Genomic DNA, 26591 nt, shown 5'->3' on the forward strand with positions numbered 1-26591 from the left:
AAAACAAAAACAAAAAACTCCCTGAAAATTTCAATCCATTCTGGATGTTTCAGTTTTTCTTAGGAATTGCAAATTGCCCAAACAGATAAAAATAATGCTTAATCCAAAATTAAAACTAAATTCATAACAAACAACAAAGATGAACAATAAATTACCTGCTAATGTTGCTGCTGCAGCCAATCCTGCTGCAGTATATGGATCGGTCCCCGGAGGAGCAGCACTAATAATATATGGATTTGGCACAAATGCAGCTGGAGCAAGGCCTGCTGAGAACACACCAGCTACATTTAAAAGGAGGAGAAATAATGAATAAAAATGCAAAGTATATTTTCTTCATTAAGTAAAAACATTTCTATTCTGAATCTGGGAGGGGGAAGCAAAGCAGCATTATAATGGTTCAATTTTTTACTAAGTGACCCTGTGTATGTAACAGTAACTGATTCTAAAGTTTTTTGTTTAAGATGCCGGTATACCATCAATTACCCTGTATGTTTTTTTTGTGAGAATTAATTCCACTCCTTGGAATACCCAGGAGTACTACAAGTGTATGTTCACATTTTTTTTTTGTTTGCTTGTTTTTAGCCTTTACTAAATATAAAAGTGAACTTAAAGTCACTTTATTTAAACTCTTCTTTAGTTCCCTATTAACTTGAGGACAAAGTCAAAACCACTTAGTATGAATCAGGAAGTTTGGCAGACTTCATTTTGGTTATAACACCAGTTTTATTTCATTTATTTTTCTACAGCTCATTCATCCCATCAACCCTTTCCCAAATTTAATATCCCTCCTCTCTGACTTTCTATACTGTTTTCTAATTGGTAATTGACTTTTATTGATGGATAGAGTGCTTTGTCAGGACAGATCTAATCCTCCTTCCTTGTGTTGAATTCCTAAGCCACAGTATAGCTTACTAAAGACTGAATGAGAAACTACTATTGAACAGTAGTAGTTTTAGCTTTAAACATTTATTATGTCCTACTACCCTACAGAACTTTTAAATTCTTTGAAACTGGGTTGTCAGGGTTTTCTCTTCTGGAAAGTAACTGAGATAAGTGAATAGTAAGGGAATAGTGGCCTTATCTAGGCCTTAAAAAAAAAAAATCAAGATTCTGAAACTACTTTAAAACCTTATTAGCTTTCAAAGTGTCTATGACTATGAACCACAATACAAAATACATTTCAGATCAACTTATACATAGAGAATAATGCCACAAACAAGTCCAGCAGAAAAGATTTTACTGGGACTGAAGATGAGACTCAGTGGTAAAGTGCTTGCTTGCCTAGCACATGGAAGGCCGAGGGTTCAATTCCCAACACCCACAAAAATCACCTTTTGCAATTCCAATAAACTCTATATTGTGCAGCTCTTAATTTATTACTTTTCACATTATCTGTTTGATTTTTTAAAAATATAGGCCACAACCCACAACAGTGATTTCATGTACAAGTACAAACAGCCAATTTCAAGAACTGTTTTATAAAGGAATTAAAAATTATAGTGTGGGCTCAGTAAAATCCCCTTCATTTGCTCAGTCATATTCTTATTCTCATCTGTCAGGAATTTCTTTATCATAAGAATAGAGAATTCTATATTAGTAAAAACTAATACTAAAAAAAATTCTACAAGCTAGGCCATCCTTGATGGAAAAATATTTTATGGTTTACCATAAAAATCATTGTTTTAAAACATTCAAATTACTATTGGAATCTATCAATTAGAAAATAATTGGCTTATACCCTTCTCAATTTTTAACATTTGATATTGTAGTCTATAATATTTTAATATGCTTTTTCCACTTGCCAAATAATAATAGATCTTTAAGTCATAGACCATAGCTCATTTTTTTTAATGGCCACAAAGTATTTATGCTATTGTATAGAAGAAACATAAATAGTCTACTACAAAAATACATTTTGATGGTTCATAATCTCTTACTATAAATAGTTTTCTTTTTAAACTATGTGGGTCTCTATAGTATCATTGTCTTATGAAAATTCATTTAAATGGGCAAAAACACAAAAATTCTTAATCCATTTCCAGACTATCCTCCAGGAAATTGTACCAATTTACATTTCTATTGAGAGTATTGGAGGATGCCACTCACACTCTCACCAAAATAAGACCAAAATAAACTTTTTAAACAATTTCCAACCTGATAGGTAAAGTAAAACACTAAAATAAACAAACAAAAGCAACCATTTTGTCTTAATTTGTGGTTCTGATTCTCAGTAAAGCAAAATTTATCAATCTTTTTATACTTTTTTCTCATTAAATTTCCAATCCAAAAGGAATGAGGCTCAATTATCCTACCAAGCTATTTTCCAAATAAACATTCTTTATTTATTGATTTGAAATGTCAATCAGATTAAAATTCATGCCATCACGATACTCTAAACACACAAACACCCACACCCACATATACACATACACACAAGATTGTTTTTGTTCACTAAACTACTTGTATATTCCTGGGCTAATACCACATTGTTTTAATTACTATAAATAACAATAAGCAAGTCCTGCTCCACAATTTTAGCTTTCCATTAATTTTCTAACACAAACATCAAATTTCTAAGTTTCAAACAAACAAAAAATATCCTGTTGGAATTCTGACTAAGCATTCATTAAATGTACAACCAGAGATATGAAAAACTGTGCTCTATTGTATAATATGAATTGAATTGCATTCTGCTGTCATATATAACAAATTAGAATAAATAAAAATAAGAGTCAATTTTGGGAGAAGTGACATTTTTACAATGATGATGCCGAGTTTTCTCCCAAAAGCCTGTGTCTCCATTTTTTCAAAAGTTCTAGAAAAGTTTGTAGTTTTCCTTACAAATGCCTTATGTATCTTTAGTTATTCCCTATTTCACTCTATAGCTTGTTATTTTCATATCCTTATTACTATGCAATGCTTCAGTGTTCTGGAAGATTTTTAAAGTTTTACTTCCTATTTCATTTTGTCTTAAATAATAACAGCCATGTAGTTATGCAGTCTACATAGAACTATTTTTTTTCAATAGTTTTTACTTCCAAGATCCAGAAATGGTTCATTTTGCATCATTTTATGATGTGAAGACCTCTAAGGATGTCTGACAGCTTAAGGCTTTTATTTTCTAATGTTCTGAATGTTTTCAAAGTTCTTTTTAAAATTTAAAGTCCCTTTATTTTTATACCTTGAGTGTGAACTCTGTTGCATGACTGTTGTAGCTGACCTTCCTTATTTTTATTATTATTTTGTTTGAAACACTATCTTTTGTGAATTTTTCCTGCATTCACCTGTCCACATTTGGTATCAAAAGAGCCTCAACTACATCCTAGAAACTAACCTCCAAATCAAGCATTCTATTAATAGTTTGGGATTCTTAATTTATATAATTAGCATTACTCAAACTCTAATCCTGGTAGTTTATTTCTCTTGTAGGTCTTCACAGGCTTTATTGCCAATTACTGCTATCAGTTTTCATTCAATGTCCTGTGCTGTAAAAATTCCCAGCTGTCTACAAAACTTTATCTTTTCCTTTGAGCTCAAAAGCAGATGAGCAGAGTGTCAATGTCCGTTTTTAAAAATATACTACATCTATTATCACCTTTTGGCCCACTCTATGGGCTAAGTGTGCCCTGTTAATCCCTTAATTTTTTCCTTGTTTTACAAATTAGCTAAGAACAGTCTGAACATATTTAAATGGTTGAGGAAAAAATTGCTAAAAGGAAAGTATATGAAATTTGAATTTTAGTGCCAGTAAATGATACTCATTCACGAAACATTTATGGCCACTTTCATGCTACAACAGCACAATGTAGTAGTTGTGACTGAAATCATATTGCCTACAGAGCTAAAAATAGTTACCAGTTAAATGGCCCTTAATATATGAAAAAGTTTTATCAACCCCCATCCTAACATAATCTTTACAGTTGCACTGACAAATGTGGCAGTTACTAGCCCATATAATCCCTGGGCATTTCAAGTGTAGTGTAACTTGAGATTAGCTCTAAGTAGGACAATGCATATCTGATTTCAAACACTTAATATGAAGAAAACAAAATTTCTCATTTATAAGCTTTCTACTGATTATTTTTTGAAATGATAATAGATATAATGGGTTAAAATAATCCATTAGTAACAAACAAATTAATTTTATGTATTTTTAGATTTTAAAATCTGACTACCAAATAACTTAAAACTACATATTTCTATTGGATAATGCTAAATGAGCCATCAACCAGCCAAGACATGACTGAGCAAACTTTGATAAAATGTATTAATTTTTACAATCAGTCCCTTTTAAGGGTGGAACTAAGATGTGGTGGTCATCTTAGATAACTTATGCTTTCTTAGAATAATTCTATCTCAGTCAGGTTTTCAAATTCATTTGAATTATCTATATGGTTTCAGAGTTCTTTTGCCACATCTTTGAAGGTCATGTAAATCTAATATTACTTAATGCATTACATGATTTTAAAAAATAGAATATCTCTAGAAATTCTTTTTATGAAGCAGTATGTTGAAACAAAAACAAAAAAAAAACAGCAAAAACAGAGAGACTAAAGTCACTTTAATATTGATGCAAAAGGGGCTGAGGATGTGGCTCAAGTGGTAACGTGCCCACCTAGCATGCTGTGAAGCACTGGGTTCGATTCTCAGCACCACATAAAAATAAAATAAAAGATATTGTGTCCACCTAAAACTAAAGAAAATAAAATGATGCAAAAATCTTAAATAAAATATTAGAAATTGAAAAAGTATGTTAAAAGAACAAATGAATGTATACAAGTCATTTTTATTTTAATGAAAGCAGGATTTCATTTTAGAAAATACCATTCATTAAATCTACTATATGATATTCAAGATCTTTCATGCATGTTTAATGAATGACAGGAGGTTATTTGATGGCAAAATATAATATTAAGAATAAATATTTAAACTTATATGACAAACATAAAGCACTCATGAACAACACTAAAGCAGACCTAAATAATCAAGTAAAGAGTCATTATGACCTGGATAAGAATACTTAATATAAGGATACTAATTTTCCATAAGTTAATTAGATAAGTTGATTCTGAAGTTGTTATGGGGGGGGGGGAGACCCACAATGGTAAATTGGCAAATGATGAAAAAAAGTTTTAAGAATCCAAAGAGCAACATTAAAACATATCATAAAGCCCCAAGTAATATAAACTGTGTGTTGCATGAACATACAGGAGTCAGTACATTTTTAACATTACGAAAAGAAAGGATTAAGTACATGGATAAAAGGAATTTAGGAAAAAAAGACAAAAGAAAACAAGGCCTGGGTGGATGTTGCTATTAAAGGTCAGCTACAAATTTGGACACCTTTGATTAAAAACAAAAGAGAAATGTGGGACCTAGGAAACCTTACTGCACTGATACAAAACAATAAGAAATGAAGGGAAGAGAACAAACTTAGCATTATTTACCCTTCCTTCCACAGATTCTGATAGAGTATTAACAAGTTCTTTAACTAGAAAATAACTGAAGTTTAGTTAAAGTCAGATAAAATAAATATGGTTCCACAACATCTACACATGTAATAAAATGACTAAATTATATACAGTACCAGTGTCACATTACTGGTTTTGATACTGTGCTGTAATTATAAGATGTAACCATTAAGGGAAACTAAACAAAGGAGTATGGGATTCTTTGCACTCTCTTTGTAAATTCCCTGTGAATTTATAACTATTTAAAAATAAAAAGGAAAATCCCCTACTAGCAAAGTTTATATGCATTAACAAGATTTATATGTATTAATAAGTAGTAAAGATTTGTACTTGATGGGGGGGTGGAGTAGGGAGAACAACAAAATCCCAATATAAACAACATAATATGTGCCAAGCTTGAACTCTAGTAGGTTACAAATAAATAATTCACAAATCTAAAGGTCAGAGATCACATAACTTAATAAAAAAGAAAATATTTTGAGAAATTTTCTTGGAATTCCTATTTCTAAACAATTTTTTAAATGAACACTTTTACATGAAAGTGAATACAAATAACCACACTTGAATGTCCAGACATTTAACTCTAGCCTTCACATGGGGAGTGGGGGTAGGGAGACAACACAACACTTAAGCACTGATAAATTTTATCAAGTTTGAGATCTTTATTTAACCAATGATGCAAATTATAATCAGAGTAGGGCTTGGGGATGCACACTGGTAATTCTACATACTTGGGAGTCTGAGGCAGGAAGATCACAAGTTTCAGGCCAGCAGGGGTAACTCAGTGAGACCCTGTCTCAAATTAAAAATAAGCCAGGTACAGTGGTATGCACCTGTAATTCCAGCAGCTCAAGAGGCTAAGACAAGAGGATCACAAGTTCAAGGCCAGCATCAGCAACTTATTAAGGCCCTATGCAACTTAGTGAGACCCTGTCTCAAAATAAAATAAAAAGGGCTGGGATGTAGCTCAGTGGTAGAGCACCAGGGGTTCAATCCATGGTAATGCCAAACAAAAACAAACTAGAAATAATTCTTCCTCTAATCAATACTCTTGTCATATAATCTATTACTGTTGATCTCAACAGGATGATGGGATGTTTCAAAAATAAACAAAATAGCACCAATTGTTAAATGGGAAAATAAAGAGTAACAGTCTAATAACTTTAAACAAGATTTTTCTAACACTGTAGTCAAAAAAAACAATTTACAGACTCACCTATATGTGGCTGCTGAGCTGCTGCTAATGCATATTGCTGCTGTTGAGCTGCAGTTAACTGCTGAACTGTTAGTGCATTAGTTCTCTGAAAGAGCTATTAGGAAAAATATTTAATACAAATATTAATTTCAAAATATTTCACATCTAATTAGAACGCTGTGAATAAAATATTTTAAACACGTATCAGAAGCACTCAAATGCAAGGACATTTTAATCAATAAAACATTAAATGTTCAAGAAACTCCACCATTCATATCAATGCCTCATACTACATTGGTTATACACCAGTATATAGTTACAAGGACTTTCTTAAAGAAAGAAGGTGTATGCTTTACCTGCTGCTGGGAATTGTACTCAAAGAGGCCTACAGTAGCTCCTGAAGAGTCCATGGGTACCTGGTTACCAGGATAGTCAAACTGTAAGGAATCCAGACCAACTTGTTCCATGGCATCCAGATTCTGAGTTTCAGGATTTGAAAATTCCTCAACAAGTGGCTTATTAGCTGTAGGATTAGGAAGAGGACCCAATCCTTCTGGGGGATTAGTATTGGGGCCGAGGCGCTCAACTACTTCAGTTGGAGAGGCTTGACGACTTCCAGGAGTACGACTGGGGAAAAAAAAAAAAAGAAGAAAAGCATTATGTGTAAATACAAGTCAAAAGGTAAAATGAGAAAGTATGAAAATAATAAAAAACAAATAGTTATAAAATATGAAAACAAATAAGGCATTCTGAGTCACTAATCATTTTATATCTCAGGTCCACTTCCTTATCGAGGAAAGATGATAAGGAATGATGATAAATAATGGACCTGGTGGTTCCAACTAACAACTAACATTCTACTCTATCCCATTTTCCCCCCTAATGTAACTTGAGAGGTGACTTGGTTTCAGCCGGGTATGGTGAGATTTTCTATAATCCCAGCTATTTGGGAGGCTAAGGCAGGAGAATCACAAATTCAAGATCAGCATGAGCAAGGTAGTAAGACCTTGTTTCAAAAAATAAAAAGGGCTAGGGATGTAACTCAGTCATAAGAGCACCCCGAAGTTCTATTCCCACTACTCGCCACCCAAAAAAGATGACATGGTTTTAGTAGTTTTTATATTATTAATAATCACTCTCCTCAATTTCAATATTCTAATGACCAACTCAATTTTACCAGTAGGAAAAACTACATAGAATTACAATCTAGGCTAATACAATCTGAAACCTTGGCCTCAAATCACAGACAAAATGAATGGTAGATATAAAAATCAAATTATTATGCAGCATATGTGGGAAAATTCAAAATCAAAACCCATCCATCATTCTACTATCCTGCCCACCTGCATGTAATTTTGTCATAACATCTTGCTTACTATTATTTAGAGGAAAAAAAACTGGCCATAGATCATTATGGTCTTCATGACTTAAGAGGGTGAAACTTGCTAGACAACAGAAAATGAAACCAAATGAAGACCAGAAAGGCTGACTCTTGACTTTTATGTTATTTTATTTTTTTTTAAACAATTTTCCTCTTTTTTTTTTTTTTTTAAGAGAGAGAATTTTTTATATTTATTTTTTAGTTTTTTGGGCAGATTCTACATCTCTGTTTGTATGTGGTGCTGAGGATCGAACCCGGGCCGCATGCATGCCAGGCGAGCGCACTACCGCTTGAGCCACATCCCCAGCCCTCTTGACTCTTTTAAATATGACTTTTGAGTAGATCATTTCATATCTCAGGTCCATTTCTCTAGGATGAGAAAGGATGATAAATAATGGACCTGGTGGTTCCAAATAACAAGAATAAAAGAAACTGTTTATAAAAGTCCTCTATGACAGGTATCCAGAGATCATCTTTATCATACCAAATTGTTTCAGTCTAAATCACCAGAAAGAAATGTAAATGTATAACATATGTATCAAAAATTAAGGCAGGGCACACAGTAGAACATGCCTATAATCCCACAGACTCAGAAGTTTGAAGCAGGAGGATTCCAAGTTGAAGATCAGACCCAGCAACTTATCAAGACACTGTCTCAAAATTAAAAAAAAAAAAAAAAAAAAAAAGACAAAAAAAAAGACAAAAACAAAAAACAACAACAAAAAAAAACCCCGCTGGGGCTGTACCTCAGTGTTGAAGGGCCCCCTGGGTTGAACCCTCATTATCCCCCTACAAACTCTCTTGCTGGGCATGGTGGTACACACCTGTTAACCCCAGCAACCCTGGAGGCTGTGGCAGGAGGACTGAAAGTTCAAAGTCAATCTGAGTTTCAAAAAAGGGCTGGATATATAGCTTAATTCTAGAAAACTATGGGTTCAAACCCTATCATACAAAAATATTTTAAAATAAAAACACAATACCTTTCTCTACTATACTATGGCCTCTTTAATTTTCCCCAAGAAATTCAAGTTAGAAACAAATTAAACATCAGTTTCTTTGCAAAAACACTCTTCACAGTCTCAATTCTATTCTTACCTTTTTCTAATCTTCATTATAGTCTGTATTTTCATCATAAATATTTATACAGAACTCTTTCACTTACAAAAAACAATCAGTTTACTGTTCTGAGAACCATGCATTCATGGTATGTTCAAACATAAATATAATTAAGTTAATGGCAATAAGTATTTTACCTGGCTTTTAATGTGAGTTGTTATGTCCATCTAACTCTGTCCCTAAATTCAGGTGCTCCACAATGACATAAATATGCTAGCATGCAGAGAGCAGTTTGCAAAGCCAATACCCAACTATAAGAACTCTTCTCCAGATAGTTAACTAAATATACATTTTACTTAAAAATCAGGCATTGTCCTTGCAATATTAGATGATTTTAAACTCCTTTCCTCTTTAGCCATATCCACTTGCATGGGAAAATTTCAAAGTTTCATTTTTTCATTTGGACCATAACTGGAAAAAAAAAACAAAACTGAAAGGATTTTGTTTAAAACCAGCCAATTAAAAACAAAACAAAACAAGTTTTCTTGGGTCTTTCATTCATTTCAGTTCTACTATAGGAATGTGTATGTTGATATGTCATTTAACATACAGATTCACAACATGCTGACATAGTGATCGTGATGGCCACAGTATTTTTTGAAACATTTTTTTATATTGCCAAGTAATGATTAATATTGCATTTAAATTAATTAATGATTTTAAACACATATCCAAAATAAAATTTGAATGCTTATAAATTTGGTATTAATATTTTAAGGGGAAAAGTAAAAACTTCCACACAAAATAACTCAAATACCAAAAGCAGAGGGCATTAAAAAAAAAAGTCATCATACTATCAAGTGGTGCTCTTGCTATAGTTAGTGGTGTATTAACACTTCAATTATAAATGTTTAATCTGAAGGGTTTATAATTAACTGAATATTAAGTGCAGACTGTTTACTAAAACTTAGGAAAAGAACAAAATCAGAAAATGAAAAGGTTTTAAACAAACAGAACAAAATTTCGCATTAAAGAGGTTTATAGGTTTTGGATGCTTTTTTGCACTCTGAACAGATAGAAACACTGCTGCTTTTAAGAAGCAATGTTATTTTGCTTTGGTAATTTAAGGTAATAAATGCAACCCACCGTTCACCTAAACTCTTGTTATCTAGCATTCCACGGTTCACAAAATCTCAAAGGAACTATTCATTTTCAGGTAAAGTCTTCAAAATATCTGATTACTATAGTGTAAAAGTATATTAAATCAGTATGAAGTAACAATTCCTAAGATAAAGATACACTGGCTAATTTAGTGTAAAAGGTTAAAGAAGTACTAAATGCCTAAAGACAACTACAGCTGGATATGGTGGCACATGCCTATAATATCCCAGCTAGTAGGGAAACTGAGGCAGGAGGATCACAAGTTCAAGGCCAACCTTGGCATATACGCAAAATCCTGTCTCAAAAGCAAAATTTTAAAAAGGGTGGGAATGTAGTTCAGTGATAGAGCACTTGCCTAGCATTTGGCCCTGGGTTCAACCCTTAGTACCATGCACAAGAAAAAGAGAGAGAGAGAGAACACTAAAAAAGTGTTAAGAATTCTGAGTTTTAAGCTAACTTTAAAAAAAAATTTTTTAATATTGTAGATAGACATAACAGCTTTATGTGTATATATACACACATAAATATATATGTACATATACATATATAATTTATACACATAAATATACATTATATATATATACACACATGCAGTGTTGAGGATCAATCCCAGTGCCTCACATGCTAGGCGAGCACTCTACCACTGAGCCACAACCCTAGCCCAGAGCTAACTTTTGAAGTCTCTCAGGTCTCACTAAATTCTAACAGAGGAAAAAGTTCAAATTTAGACTATATCAGCAGAAAATTAACAGCAGCTTCTGATACTAATCCTTCAATAGAATATACTGCTTTAGATCCTGTTTCGAAGATTTATTTTTAATTGTTCATAATCATTAACTGTTTTTTCTTATGAAAAAATAATTGTCCAGATTAACACCACGTACAAAGGAAATAAACAGAAGTTGGAAAAATGTCAAAATCAGTCACATCAACTAATTGTAATAATCCTTAAAAAGAGATAACCTTTTCTTCTCAAAAAAGTTAAAATCTTACTTAAAATCTTTGCAATCGGCATCCATTCCATTTGGCAAACCTCTGCCATTTATTTTAGAATCATCATCATCTCCTTGTTTAAGATCTCTGTTTTGGTCCTCCTCAAATGGAGAAGCCTTGCCTTTTTGATCTCCTTTCTCAGGTCCATCTGTTTCAGCATCTCTAGTGCCCTGAGGAAAAAGAATCTGTTTGATTCTGAATACTTAATAGAACACACAAAAAAGGCACCATTTGGTGACCTAAAACTACACTATTGTGCATGTAAACGAGAGAAAACATTGAAACTTATATTTTAAGTTCATAGTCAACTATTTTAGCAAATAGCAAAAAATTTGAGTACAGATAGTGATTTATAACAGAAGGGCTAAGGCAACCTTAACTATAGCGGTGCTAGAAAAGCAGTAACACCACAAACTAGATTAAAATATTTAATGCATACGCAATATCATTGGTTACTTCCAGATCGAGAAATAAACAAGGGTCCAAACAGCTATTAAAATTTCCTTTAAGAAGTAGGGAAAAATAAACTGACTTAAAAATAAAATATAACCAAATAACAAACAAATATTTTTAAAAAGTCTTTATTCAAAATACTTACAAAAGTTCCTTTCCTGAAACGAGAATCCAATTTATCAGCAGGAGAAGAACTTAGTACATATTCTACCATGCTCACGCCAAGGCCTCCACTTTCTGATCGAGGAGACAATATTGCATTTACTTCACTGTTTCCATGAAAACCCTGTCCAGATCTTCTCTGCACCATAATAGGCTGGGACATTGAATGATCTGTTTTGGAATAAAGATTAGAATTACAAATTTGTACTTTCAAGTTAAACAAAACGGAGTTTCACAAGTATACTAAAGTAAGAAAAATCAGCACTTCATTTTATTTTGAAGATTATTATTATTATAATCTTGTAAACAGCTTTTCATTCTATAGAAAGAAAAATCAAACCAAAAAGGTTAATGGAAGTGGAAATATTAATCTGAAAGCAAAGTTGCTTATAAGCACTATGTCAAAAAGTTAATATTCTTTTGGTGAGTCCTATGAAATCAGTTTTTTTTTTTTGTTTGTTTATTTTTAAGGGAAAAAACAGAAAACACCTTCCAAACTGGCAGTATTTTCATAGTTCATACTGCTGTCACACTAGAAACATGAATGAGTCGGGAAAAACCAATAATACCACAGTATTTCCTTGGTGAAAAGGCTAAATATCATCTTAAGCTTTTATTTAAAAAACACCTCTTTTGACAGTCAGGGCTTGGGAAAGCCTACAATCCCAGCAGCTTGGGAGGCTGAGGCAGGAGAATCAAGAGTTCAAAGCCAGCCTCAGCAACAGCAGGCGCTAAAGCAACTCAGTAAGACCCTGTCTCTAAATAAAATACAAAATAGGGCTGGGGATGTGGCTCAGTGGTTGAGAGCCCCTGAGTTCAAGCTCAGATACCCCCAACCCACCCCCAAAATTAAAAAGATAAAAAACAAAAATCTTTTCTAGCTGGGTGCAGGGGCAGATGCCTATAATCTCACTGATGAGAGGCAGAGGCAGGAGAATTACTAATTTGAGGCCAGTTGAGGCAACAAAACACTCCTCGGTTATTCCCTGGTAATTCTCAAAAAAAAAAATTATTCACCTGATACAAATTCTATTTTTACATATTTCTATGATGAAAAGAAAAATAATAAAAGCTAGCGGAATACAAATAAAATTAACACATGGGAGGCAACATTCAAATAGTTTTTGCTGAAATCTTTTCAAAGGAACCAGTAAGTTACTAGTTACTTCTGGTTCACTCACAAACAGGTACAATACTGGATGTTATATCTTGCTCTTCAACTATCCAGGTTGAGCATCACTGTGGTATTCAATTATCATTTAATTTAACTATAATTCATAACTTTCAATGATTGCTACTTTTGTTGAACTATATTAAAAAACATTTATTTCACTATGTATATCCAGGAGAGATTAGCCATTATGTCCTTTCATTCAAACATTCATCCACAGTTTAAAATACTGATTTACAGCCCCTTGTACACTAAGCATTATGCTACATTCGGAAAATTCAACAACAAACAAGATAATCTCTGTCCTCAAAGAGCACAGATTTAATAGAAAGCAATCATAATAGGATAAAAGTGCTTCAATAAAAATAATCCAGGATATTATGGCAATAGAAAAAATGGAGCTTTGATTTTTCCCAGTCTTTGAGTGAATCCCAAAGGAAGTTATATTTAAGCCAAATATGAAGGGTAAATAGTTTAAAGTGTGGGGGAAAGTGAGAGCAATTCAGTTACAGAAATCCACTTTTCAAAGGCCTGAAAGTACCGGGAGAACACACTGAAACTGATAATCACAAGTATATCGATTTAGCTGATGTTATGGTTTGGATGTAAGGCATCTCCCAAAAGTTCACATGTGAGACAATGAAACAAAGTTCAAAGGAGAAATGATTGGTCTACAACCTTAACCTAATCAGTGAATTACTCCCTGATGGGATTCACTGAGTGATAACTGGAGGCTGGTGGGGTGTGGTTATGGGTTTATATTTTCATCTGGAAAGTGGAGACCTCTGCTTTCTGATCACCATGTGATCTGTTTCCCTTGCCACATTCTTCCACCATGATGTTCTACCTCACCTGGAGCCCCAAGGAATGGAGTCTGTGGTCTATAGATTGAGACCTCTGAAACTGTAAGCCTCCAAATAAACCTTTCCTCCTCTAAAGTTGTTCTGGTCGGGTTCTTTAGTTGCAGCAGAGAATCAGCTGACTAAAATAGCAAACAATGAGTATGGTATAGGAGTAGGTCTCCTGCACTCATGGAAAATCTTTTAAATAAGGAATGACAAATCCTTTAAACAAGGAATGTATTATTCATATTTGTATGTGCTTGAAATCTACTAAATGTTTGTTAGGCAAATAAAATTCCATTCATTTCTAGTTTTCTCATGTTTTTTGGTAAAAGACTAGTATTCATCAAAATTTTAATCTATGCAACTAAAACTTGGGAGAAACGATAGAAGAACTGACTAAAATGATAAATTTGATATTTCTTCTATCTTCCATCCTGAAAATAATCTTTCATTTCCATGTTCTGCTCAGAATGCTTGCATGTGAATACGTTATGGGTCTAGTATGTTTCTGTTTCCCAAACCTGGCATATTACCTGTTTGTTAGCACTAAACTGAAAGAAAATTTCCAATATTTTAAGGAAATACCAGCCTAAATTAGCTATTACCAAAAGTTTTTGATCTATTTGATTGAAAATGAAATTAAAACTTCTTTTTTTTTTTTTATAATTTTAACATTTATTTTTTCTTAGTTCTTGGCAGACACAACATCTTTGTTGGTATGTGGTGCTGAGGATCGAACCCGGGCCGCACGCATGCCAGGCGAGCGCGCTACCGCTTGAGCCACATCCCCAGCCCTAAAACTTCTTTTAGATCTCCCTAACCTTTGAGTTTTAGCTTTTAGGCAATAGTTTTATTGGGGAATTTGGTTTTTTATTACTTTGGGCATTTTGCATAGGTAAAACAAGCTGCATTAAACTCAGCAATAAAAAGAGAAAACTTATTTGTAAAATTTATGTTAACAGTTCTGTCTGTACAACTCTCAAATTTTACTAATTAAAAACATTTCCAATATATAATGGTTTACAACTATGTTTTTCAATTTACCAATAAATACTGAAACTCCTACAAGTTATATTCCTTACATGCCAGTTCCTTTTCTCCTTAAGAGTTTCTTAGCTCAAACTGTCTCCTCACTCCTTTTGGAAATCAAAAACATTCATCTGCACTTTTCTAGGAGTTTTATGTCACTAAGACAATTAACTTCCTTTCTGGATGTGGCCAATGTCTAATAAAGCTTAACTGAGCAACAACTAGATAAATCAGTCATTGTCATACAAGACTGTTTAAGTATGCCACAGACAAGGGTTAATTACCACAAGAAAATGTGAATTATAATGACTTACAAGATCCTATTTTTCTCTGAATACTATTTAGGGATAGGCAAGGTTTTAAAAAACACTGAGGTGGAGGGCTGTGGGGGAAAGGCAGGTGACATCCTAGGGCCAGGGCCAGGGTGGGGACTGGAAAAACACAAAACAAACATTGAGTTTATTCATAATTCTCATGCATACAACAATAACTTACGAGAAGTTCCCCATGCAGTCTCTCTCCATTCATCATCCCCAAGAAATATGCCTTTTTGTCCATCTTTTGTTGAATCATCAGGTTCCCAAAACTTTTTGGTAGGCAAAAGCTATTTGGGAGGAAAAATTTACATTTAAATTTTATTCAAATTACAAAGAATACAAAGGGAATAGCAAACATATCACTAATAGTACACATTAGTTTTTGATGCTAATGAAAATGAGAATGATTTTTTTCTAAATTTTCCACTAACAGTAAAATAACTCCCTGTTTATGTTTATGTACTGGTTCTAATAATTCTGAATCTAAACAATAAATTAAAGTCCACTTCTGACTACTGTTTTTCAAACATTTTTCTTATGTGGTTTTCTTTATATGTAAATTTCTTCAAAATGCCTATTAAACTTCTTACTCAAAAAGAGATCATTAAAAGAATGATTAACATTTTTCTTTTACTTTCAAGAACTGCCTTTGGACAACCTCCTATCCTACAACATCCAGGATAGAAAATATTTTTTCTTTCTTACTTCAGCCATTCAATGACAGTGAATTTCACAATTCTTACTAGCTCCTGAATACTATGAATCCACCAATTCCAAATCAGAAAGCTATAGATGATAGAAAACACACACAGAAAAAAACCTACAGATACTTTTGAAATAACAATCTTAAGGCCCTATGCTAGACAGTCTACATGGTGACATATACACCATGTAAAAATTGAGTTAATCAAAATGTATAATTCCTAGCTATTCTTTAATATCCATTCAGGTCTTTCCTTGCTACTATACGTGATGCTCAGGAGACAGTCTTGGCATATCTGTTTGAATATACAATCTTTCTGAGACATACATTTGATATTTTAAATAAGCACTCATAAATAAGACACTCTCAGCCCATAATTAGGTGCCCAGTCCTTCAGTGCTAATAATCAAACATGTTGTATACTTCTAGTAAAATACATATCATACTAAATTACCTATGTGTGCTTCTTTAAGGGCATGCTCACATCTTCAGAGCTCATAAACATATAGACTATGATAAAATATAACTAATACTTAAATTGAGGTCTGAGAGAGAATATACTGTGGGTGGGGGGGCGCTAGAGTTTGAAAGTGGGAAGGCAAGGTAAGGAAGGAAAAAAAGCATAAATAAAATACAGTCAAGCACAAACGAAGGCAAAACTTTAGAAAATGTAACATGTGGAGAACAGCATATAAGAGAAACAGATGTTGGAAGGCCAAGACTTAATACTGGTAAAGCTAACCAGGTCAATTATGAGGACTCTTAGGAGACATGTTAAGTAAATTGGATGTTATACTTAAGTAACAAGAGAAATTAAGACAGGTTGGCAAGACAGCTGTTTTGAAAAACAACTCAAGTTGTAAGGAATAAGAGATAGAAGGGGAAAGACTAGAGACAAAGAGACCAGTTTAGGAAAATTACAATAGAGTCAAAGCAGCAAGAACTGAAATAGGGTACTACTAACAGAAAGAACTGAGAAAATAAAATGGATCTGAGAAGCATTCTAGACAGTCAAATTTGGACCTGAATATGGATAATGGGAAAAGGTGGATAAAAGGGATACAACCTTAGTAGCTGGATTAAAAAGATAATGATAGGTGTCATTGACTAAAATTAGGGAGGTGGAGGAGTTTGTGGTGATGTTTGGAGTAGATCAGGAGAAGCAGCTCTGAAGATAGGGGTATAATATCAATTTAGCCTTGTTCCCATTTCACAGATCTTTTGCTAAATAAGCAAATTTTTAAAGGAAACAAAATTCTGTTTTTTAAAATAGAAAAGTTTTTGCATTTAGGATCTTCTTGGCTATGAATAATTATAGATATTTACACAATCATCTACTCTTACCAAAGTTCACAGTAATTAAACTACAATAGCTCCATTCCTTCAATTAAAAAAAAGTCACTATAAAAGATTCACGTAAATATTCAAACAAAATAAAAAGCTGATAATACTAATATTACAGCATCATTTGATATATTTAAATAAACATTTATTCATAGTAAAACCCAAATTAATCTCTTAAAAACATTGCATAAGCAAGTCATTTCAGAAGGATGAAGACTATCCCTGAAATAAAGAATTGTTTGCCCATACTTCATGAAGAAAAACATTTCAGTGTCAAAACAAGAACAAATAAGGAATCCAAAATAGGTACAAAAAACAGAAACATGGGGGAAAAAATCTGTTAACACTTACCAAGTGTGAATATTTTTGTAAAGCACTGTACTACGACTCTCTTGTTAACACAAGTTATCGTGCATAGGAAACAAATTTAGTAGTTAAACTTAATACTTCTACCAAAGATCTAAACATTCTAGAACTTGCTTTCTGTGGCAATTCAGACAGTGATTCAAATACTTTTCGAGAAATCACTATCTTCTGACCAGGAACAGGTTAAAATGGACTAAATCTAAGAGCAGGCAACAATTCAGAAAAAAAGATCAGTTTAAAAAAAGTTTTTAGAGGTTAAACAATAAATTGATGTAAATTTGCCCCCAGAGATTTTTCTTAGAAATATAAAAAACAAGGCTTAAAAATCCTTAAATATTTGTAAAATATATTATTCACTACCACTTTTTATTTATTCCCTAATTCACAGAAACTCTAAATTAAGGTCAGTACACTGACCTATCCTTCATCTCAGATACGACTGAGTGTACATACAATGTTCTTTCCTTGGACAGTATTTATGGCTTGCCTTCCCCATTTAAAAAAAAAAAAAAAAAAAAAAAGCACCCCAGCACATTGTTTCAAAAATAAAATTAAATCAAATTCCCACACTAATAAGAGAAAAAAAATTCCCGCTCTAGCATTTACTGAATTACACTTATACATCAGAGTTACATAAAATCCTAAGACAGCCAAATAAAGATAATCCAAGGACTTAGAAGAATTTAAAACTAAAAGCCCACATCATTGTTTTAAATTAAGTGCTCATATAACATCATCCAAACTAGGACACTTTTGAAAAAAGGGATGCTATGATAATAATTATACCTAACAGATATGTAACTGGATTATCCTGGGCAAATCATGATGCAAGGTCTCTCTACTTAAAATACAAGTTCATAAAAGACAAAAACAGATACTAAAACCCAAATTGTACAGGGAACAAAAAACAGAAAGCAATTTCCTAAAACCTAAGAATGGTGCTTTTCTGGATTTCATTTTTTTAAGGATATAATATTTTAATATTTTTAGATTTTTCAATTCATATCACTTCCCCATCTTCTCCATTCCTAATATCCCTTAATACTAACCAACTAACAACAAATATAGACATTTCCAAAGGAAAATAGCATTATAAATAGTCAAGACAGGCAGGAGTTCAAACTGCATTCAGGTATTATTATGTGGTGTGGCCTTGGGCCAGTTAATTATTCTTTCTGAACTTGTTTCCTTATCTCAAAAGGAAAGATAATAAGCTCTGGTCGTAAAAGTTATAAAACTAGAATGAAATAACATAAGTAAACCACTTAACACAACCAACACACAGCAGTTACATAAATATTAGAAGCTTTTACAAACCTCAAAATAGAAATCTTTTAATATTATACACGAGACAACTACTCATCTGCAACATTAAACTGGCTGGGCTGACTATTTCAAAGAATTACATCATTCATTACATTCATTCATTAGTCTAAGAGCTGTACGCCTTCTTTTTTTCTTGAGTCAGTTTGACTATTCTAGGGGGAAGTTTAAACCCTATTATTTAGGAAAGACAGTTGCTATAGTTACATTCTGCATAAGAAAAAAAGAGTCAAAAGTTAAATTGATCAAGGTTATACATATAATTAGTAAATGGCAGCAATCGGATTGGAAACCCTGTATTGGAAACCCTGTATCTGTTTAATTCTAAGGTCTTTCTCTTTGCATTTAACTACCAGAGAGTTCTTTTCAATTATAGTCTAATTCACTGATATTTCTGAAAATTTCCACTAGTTAAAAATGAAAGCAGTTTAAGATATTGTGATATTCTTCCTGTTATCATGGACAAACTTTTGTATAGAATTACTGAGACAGGATTTATATAAACTATGATCAACTTTTTAAACACTATCCCTAAAAGCTATCCATAACTGCTCAAAGTTAGAGTATTTGAGAGATGTGACTCATACAACACATTATTTCTATTTCTGCTTCAAAATAAGTCAATCTTACTCAAGCTCATAGCACTAGTGAGAGATCTGAAAAAAAGAGAAGTTTCATTACTACCCTATCTAATGTTTTCCATTTTACCATACTACATAGGATCTTGATGCAAAAATTTACTTTAAAAATTATTGTATCAGAAAAAGGAAAGAGCATTATTTATCGTACTAAGCTATGAAAATATTCTCAAAATTAAACATACTAATTCAATGATTTTAAAGTTAAATTCTGGGTTCCCTAAAGAAATTTCAGGCAAGGTCCTTTTTTCCATTATGTAAAAAATAAACAAGTACCCAGCCTAATAGCCTCGAGATGACAATAGTAATGTGCCTCTGAAGTGCACTACATATATTAACAATGCTGAATATCTCCTATGAATGCTTTGCTCTTTTTAATCCATGTGACATAATGCAAATCAGCAGAACTTTAGACAAAAATTGCTATTAGGCTTTTAAAAAAGAAAGGGCAAGCATGAATAGATGAATACAAATCTGTTTCTATTTCTAGATGAACAACCAAGAGATCGTCCTTCTGATGATGACTTGTAAAGCTACTGTGATCTACAAAAAACAGTACATTTGAAATGAATCCTATATGTAGATGCAGTGCTTTGTACATTAGAAATTTACAACACTTAAAATATAATAAGCAAAACTTTATCATAAAAAGAATAGAACAATCCATTAAAAAAAAGGATTTTGCATTACCATTAAAAAAAAAAAAAAAGACACAAAAAAAACCAAACAAGCAATTTTAGAAAACACAAGAGCCAGAAACTCAAGGCTGCTTTTATTTATTCCAATGAATGAATTCTGGGATAAAACAAAACCAAAAAAACCTCACCTGTCAGGAAAGGAGAAGACTGGTGAGAGAGAGACAGGCAAAGAAGGAAATCCCAGAAGGTTCCCTGCTGCCTGTGAGATGAGGAAAGATAGAAAGGCTTGTGGGAGAAAACCCAGAGACAGAAATCTGAGGTTTCTTAGTTATCTTTTAGAGGTAACAACAGTAATTGGTAAACTATTATGAAAAAAAAATTCATAAAAACAGCTTATTTAAGAATACATTTTTACTGGCTAAAGGTCACAGATACACTGACTGGTTGCTATCCAACAGGTAGTAAAAGCAATCTACACCTAAGTGACTACACTTTTGTTCTGCATATCTGACATGTCCATTAATAAAGTCTGGATTTAAGTTTATATAACATACATTCAAACTACCTCCTCTTTTTCTAAAACCTTTTTGCATCCCCAAATACTCTTTTAACTACCATTTCTAATGATGACAAGTTTTGGAATTATAAAGCTCTTTAGATTTATCAAATATTAGTTAGAAAGGGGGGAAAAGAATCTATTTGTAAACACATAAACAATATACATTTGGTAAGTAAAGTATAAATATCAGAATTAATGTAGGAATGTGACTTTACTTGCTCTTAAGAAGTTCAAGTCTGTCACAGACTAAAAGGCTGAAAAACTGCTCAAACCTGCTTTTAAAATACATCATTCTATTTTTCTAAAGACCACAGAAACAAGTGGCAAAGAAAGAATATAAGACCTTTCTGCCTCTTTTGTTTCCCATAATGTAAATAATGCCTAAGCAAGTCACTGTGCTGCAGTGAAGGTATAGTTTTTTAAACAAACAAAAAAAACCTTATTTCCTCTTTCAAATTTATCTTAGGGCCCAGAATTTTACCTTGTGCACTGGACTAACAAATTTATTTTGGTAATACTTAAGCTTAAGCACCTTAACTCACCCTTAAATCAGTCCTCTGAAAATGACAAACTCTTTGGAAAACGCTGTTCTGAAGAAAGGGAGGGTTAGCTAGCTGCAGGGTGCCCTCTTGTGGCCCAAAGGAGTGACTGGACTCTTTTTCTGCATCTGAAGAGCACAGCATTGGATGGAGTGAGTCTCATGGCCGTCTCTATCTACCAAAGTAAAATAATCTCCAGGTGCAAGCAGTTAATTACACATCTTAGGTCTGTTTACTGTTATTTTCTATTACCAAAGTCCACACTATGTTAGTATAGTATAGAACATGACAAAAATAAAGATGACCACAAGAGTTTCCATAATTAAAATGTTCTAAAATTTCATTAGGTGTATGGAAAACTAAGTATTTTAGCTGACTTAAAATATGTACTGGTGAGGTTAAATTGATGCCTCAAAGAAAATCAGATTAACAGGAATGATAAAATTAATTTTAAAATGTGGAGTACCTATTATGCTAGGCATTCAAAGCTAGCAATTTACAGGAGAGACAAATATAATACAAACTGTAACCAGTAATATAATAAAAGTATTTATAAAGATCTAGGGAAAGTCAGATGAGAAAATAATTCATTCTACTATAGATAGCAACGGGACAATAGGTAAGTCTTTTCAATAGAGTCCTGTCAAGAATTTAGAAGTTTATTAAGCAAACAGCTTTGGTGAACAAGAGAGATTTTGGGAAGGGAGAATAATGAACAATAAGCAAACACAGCATACATACATAAAACGGCAGAACAAGGATAAAGGAAGTTTTTCTTCTGAGTAAAGCTAATGATGTATGATTCATTACCAAAATATAATACATCTATCCAAGTGAATCAAATCACACTAAATAAATCACTGAAAATTACTTGCTATAGGTTTAAAAACAAAGCAGCTGAAAAAAATCACAACTACATAATTTCACACAGCCAGAGATTTAAAATAATAAAATAAAACCCATATAGTTTAGAAAATATAACCACTATTTTTTCAAGATTACTGTTTTTAAAAAAAAAAATGAGTCTTAACAGCTCAAATAATTAAAGTGAGGTATAAGTTCTTGGTATTAGTAAATATTTACCTCTCCCATTCCCCGAGATTCTAGTGCAAGAGCTTGAAAATCATGATTCATTTCATCCACAGATCAAACCTGTTGAATAACAAAACCAAAAATTAGAAAGAAAATTTTAAACAAAGTATAATTGTTTTTACATTATATTGCTACTATTACTAATATTAGCATGTGATGGGCAAGAACAGATTTCTGTGTGACAGGTTTTTCTAAATAGAGTACATGAGAGTAATCTACTTTAAAACTATGAGATCAAGAGTTCTTGAATTATTCTGCATGCTAACAGAAAACTTTATTCTTGAGCAAGAGATGAAATCTGGGTGTGGTGAAGCACAACTATAATTCCAGCAGCTTGGGAGGCTACGGTAGGAGGATCCTAAATTCAAAGCCAGGCATAGCAACTTAAAAAGATCCGTCTCAAAAAAAAGGGCGGGGAATATGTGTGGTTCAGTGGTTAAGCATCCCTGAGTTCAATCCCCGAAGAAGAGATGGAAACAAAGAAAAAGCAAGCTCAAACATTGAAATTGGTGTATTTTTATGTTTTCCTTTATATTATTATTTTGTATTACTTAATCCTTTTAAGATTTTTCAAAAATTCTCTGCTTTTTATTATTTAATGTTAAAATTAGTACACTCAATATGCAAGTAGCAAAATACACTCAATCAATAGATTGCTTTAAGTGTTGCTTTTAGACCTAGTTCTAAAAGAAACATATAAATTATTGTGCAAATAGTTGTAGTATGAGTACTACAACTTAAGAATAATTCTTTCCCGTTCTCTTCAAACTAAAGCCTCTTTCTATATCTTTCCATTCCTGAGAGTCTAAAAAGTGTTTTCTACCTTTTATAGGTGATAGTGTTGAGTCAGTGGCTCCTTGACTCCCACATTAATAATGCTGAGCGTGGGAAGACCACTGAAGACTAAACCACCACAAATTTATAGCTTTCAAATTCTACTGGGAAAATCCTCTAATTTTTCCCAGTCAATTCTTTCACTCTAAAAACTCTAGTTTGATATATGAAAGCACGCCTCCCTTCCATTAGTACTACTCTCTGTTCCTACTTGTCTCTTATGACAATTATTCTTTTTAATTTCCTAGGTCTCCAGTTGCTTCTTATCAAACTCCTACTTGTCTCCTCACTCTTTAAATGCTACTGTTCCTCAGTATTCTGCTTAAGATACTCTCTTCTCTACCCTTTGAGAAATTTCATACACCACCAATGCTTTGAGAGCTATCTACATGTTAGCCCCCAACCATTTGTATCTATCAAATCTTTCAAAATTTCTAATTATCTATTCTCCTTCAGTTCCCTAGATATCACAGGAAATTTCAATTTTATTATTCTTTCTTCCCATTTTTAATTATTTCCTTTCTTACACTTAATGTCCAATCATTTGCCAAGTTCTGCTAAGTCAAACTCCTACCTCACTTAAATCTATCCATAATTTATCTAGCAAGTATGGTTGTTGAGACCTCAACCTTTACCTAAATCAATGCAAATCCTCTTCCCATCTTTCCATCCTACAATCTAATTTCCAAAAATGTCATCAGTCATCTTTCTAAATTGTACTCTGAACAAGTGACTCCCATATTTTAATCTTTCACTAAAGATAAAGCTCAAATTCCTTATTATGGCTTATAAGAGATAGAACTGGATTCAAACTGTATTTCTGATACCTGGAAGTTCTACAATTCTGGACAAGTAATCTAAATTTTTTTTCCCCTCAACTTCCTCTAATGAAGACAACAGCAGCAGCCACCATATAGACTTGACTTGCTTTAACAATGAAGTAGATAACACGTAAAATTTTGACTGGCACCTAAGTATTCAAAAGTCAGCTATTAAAAAGAGCTTTCTTCTATTCATCATACAGTGATGGGATAGTAAGATATAAACATACAAAACCATTTTTTTTTTTACCTTACACCTTAACATAAAAATTAAAATGAATCACATGCCCAAATATAAAGCCTAAAATTACAAAACTTCTAAAACACAAGAGAAAAAGCTGGGTGACATTATGTTTTGTAATGAATTTAGACCAATATCAAAAGCAAAGTCCATAAATAAAAAACCACATTGGACATCATTAAAATTAAACCTACTAGCTACAAAAGACACTGTTAAAATAAGAACACAACATCCTAGAAGAAAAATATCTGCAAATTATATATCTAATAAAGGACTTATGTCTAGAACATACAAAGAAATTTTTAAAAAGAGGAAAGAACAGAATCAAAAAATTGGCAAAAGATCAGAACTGATACAATAACAAAGTAGATATGTAGATAGAAAGTAAGCTACTCTTTTCTCATGAACTTGCTGGAAAAGCTCTTTAACAGATCTACCAAAGTAAACATTTCATTCATTCTTCCATTATTTAGTAAGCTTTCACCAAGCACTTTCAAGCAAGACATAAGAGAAGAAAATGAACTCAAACAGGATCACTGTTCGGAAAGAGTTTATGTAGTTTCCTACATTGCCTGGTAATGGTAAAGTAGCTTGCATCAGACCAAAACTGTCTACTAACTATAAATTTTAGAAACAAAATAAAAACAAACCAATAGAAAGCAATGGAAAACAAGTACTAAAAACCAGAAAACGGAAGATAGTCTACACTTAAAATAAAGAATGGGTAGTAAGGTTTTTTTTTATAGCTTTTTTAAATTTTTTTTTTTTTTTTTTTTTTGTGTGGTGGTGCTGGGGATTAAACCGAGGGCCTCATGCATGCAAGGCAAGCACTCTACCAACAGAGCTGTATCCCCAGCTCCAAGGTTTTCTGTTTTTTAATGTTTTGTTTTTTTGTCTGAGGCCAGGTCTGGGTATGGAGGTGGGCCCTAACTTTGCACAATTGGTTTTACCCATTCAGATGTTAAAGAAAGTGAATAGTATGGGGCTGGGGATGTGGCTCAAGCCATGCGTGCGGCCGGGGTTCGATCCTCAGCACCACATACCAACAAAGATGTTGTGTCCGCCGAGAACTAAAAAATAAATATTAAAAAAATTCTCTCTGTGTCTCTCTCCCCTCTCTCACTCTCTCTTTAAAAAAAAAAAAAAAAAAGAAAGTGAATAGTAGAGAAAATGTGGGCTGTATTTGATTTTGTTAACCACCAGAAAAACTATATACAGATAAGGAGATAACCTGAACATCTCCATAGTTTTTTACTAGTACTGTCACTGTAATTTACTAGCTGACTGTTGATAAGAAAGGTCAGTGAACTTGGACAAGGTTAAAAGATAAAACTTACAAGTAACTAGAATTCTAGAAAGAAAAGAGAATAAGAGAAACAAAACCAAACCCTGAAAAAACAATGACCAGAAATTTCCCCTAAATTTTGTAAGAAGTAAATTTACAAATTCAAGAAACTCAGTGAATTCCTGGCAAAATTAAAAAAAAAAAAAAAAAGGATAGAAAAAAAAATCGCACATGTATGCCTGTAAAAAGCAAAGAGAACAGAAAATCTTGAAAGCAGTCAGAGGAAAAACAACATAATTACATAAAAGGGAACAATAATTTGAGCAACAGCTAACTTCACACCAGAAACAATGGGGTCTAGATTATACAGAACAAAACAAAAGTGCAAAAAGAAAAAATGCAAGTCACAATTTTCTATCTGGTGAAAATATTCTCCAAGAATAAAGACTGTGATAATCATGTGTCACTTAATGATGGGTATATGTTCTGAAAAAAATAAGTCGCTGAGTGATCTCATCATTGTGGGAAGATCACAGAATATACAAACCTAAATGGTACAGCCTCCTACTCTTAGGCTACAAACCTGTACAGCATGTAAGTGTACTGAATAATGCTGCCGACTGTGATACAATGGTAAGTATCTATGTATCAGACATACCAAAATATAAGAAAGGTATAATAAAAGTATGGTATCAAAGATAAAAAAAAATGATGCATCTATATAAGGTACTTAACTACAAAGAGAACTTGTGGACTGAAAGATGCTAGGTAAGTGGTGAGTTAATGTGGAAGCCTAAAACATTACTTACAATACTGGAGACATTACAAACAAAATTAATTTGGGCTGCACTAAATGGCCTTTCCTTTCTTCAATAAGAAATTAAACTTTTATTATTATAACTAATAAAAGTTTCCTCTTTAAACTTTAGTTTAAAACAAAAACATTATACAGCTGTACAAAAATAATTTATGTC

At 32.7% G+C, this 26591-nt stretch overlaps 1 protein-coding gene across 8 annotated transcripts in view; it reads right to left on the reverse strand.

Moving 5' to 3' along the window:
• The window catches only part of Pum2 (pumilio RNA binding family member 2), an 87198-nt gene that overhangs the window by 41915 nt on the left and 18692 nt on the right, over positions 1-26591 (reverse strand). For 6 of the 8 annotated variants that reach the window (XM_077792097.1, XM_077792103.1, XM_077792102.1 and 3 more), the window contains exons 2-8: positions 22428-22496; positions 15413-15521; positions 11856-12043; positions 11258-11427; positions 7023-7293; positions 6688-6781; positions 156-281 (exon numbers count right to left, since the gene is read on the reverse strand). In XM_077792097.1, coding sequence (XP_077648223.1) covers positions 156-281; positions 6688-6781; positions 7023-7293; positions 11258-11427; positions 11856-12043; positions 15413-15521; positions 22428-22478 — 1009 coding nt within the window. In that variant the 5' untranslated portion in view covers positions 22479-22496. Of the gene's footprint in view, positions 1-155; positions 282-6687; positions 6782-7022; positions 7294-11257; positions 11428-11855; positions 12044-15412; positions 15522-20434; positions 20506-21347; positions 21473-22427; positions 22497-26591 lie in introns of those variants that run through there. The other 2 variants (XM_077792101.1, XM_077792104.1) reach the window with 2 other exon arrangements.

Source organism: Urocitellus parryii, chromosome 12 (assembly GCF_045843805.1).
Source record: "Urocitellus parryii isolate mUroPar1 chromosome 12, mUroPar1.hap1, whole genome shotgun sequence".
NCBI classification, from domain to species: domain Eukaryota; kingdom Metazoa; phylum Chordata; class Mammalia; order Rodentia; family Sciuridae; genus Urocitellus; species Urocitellus parryii.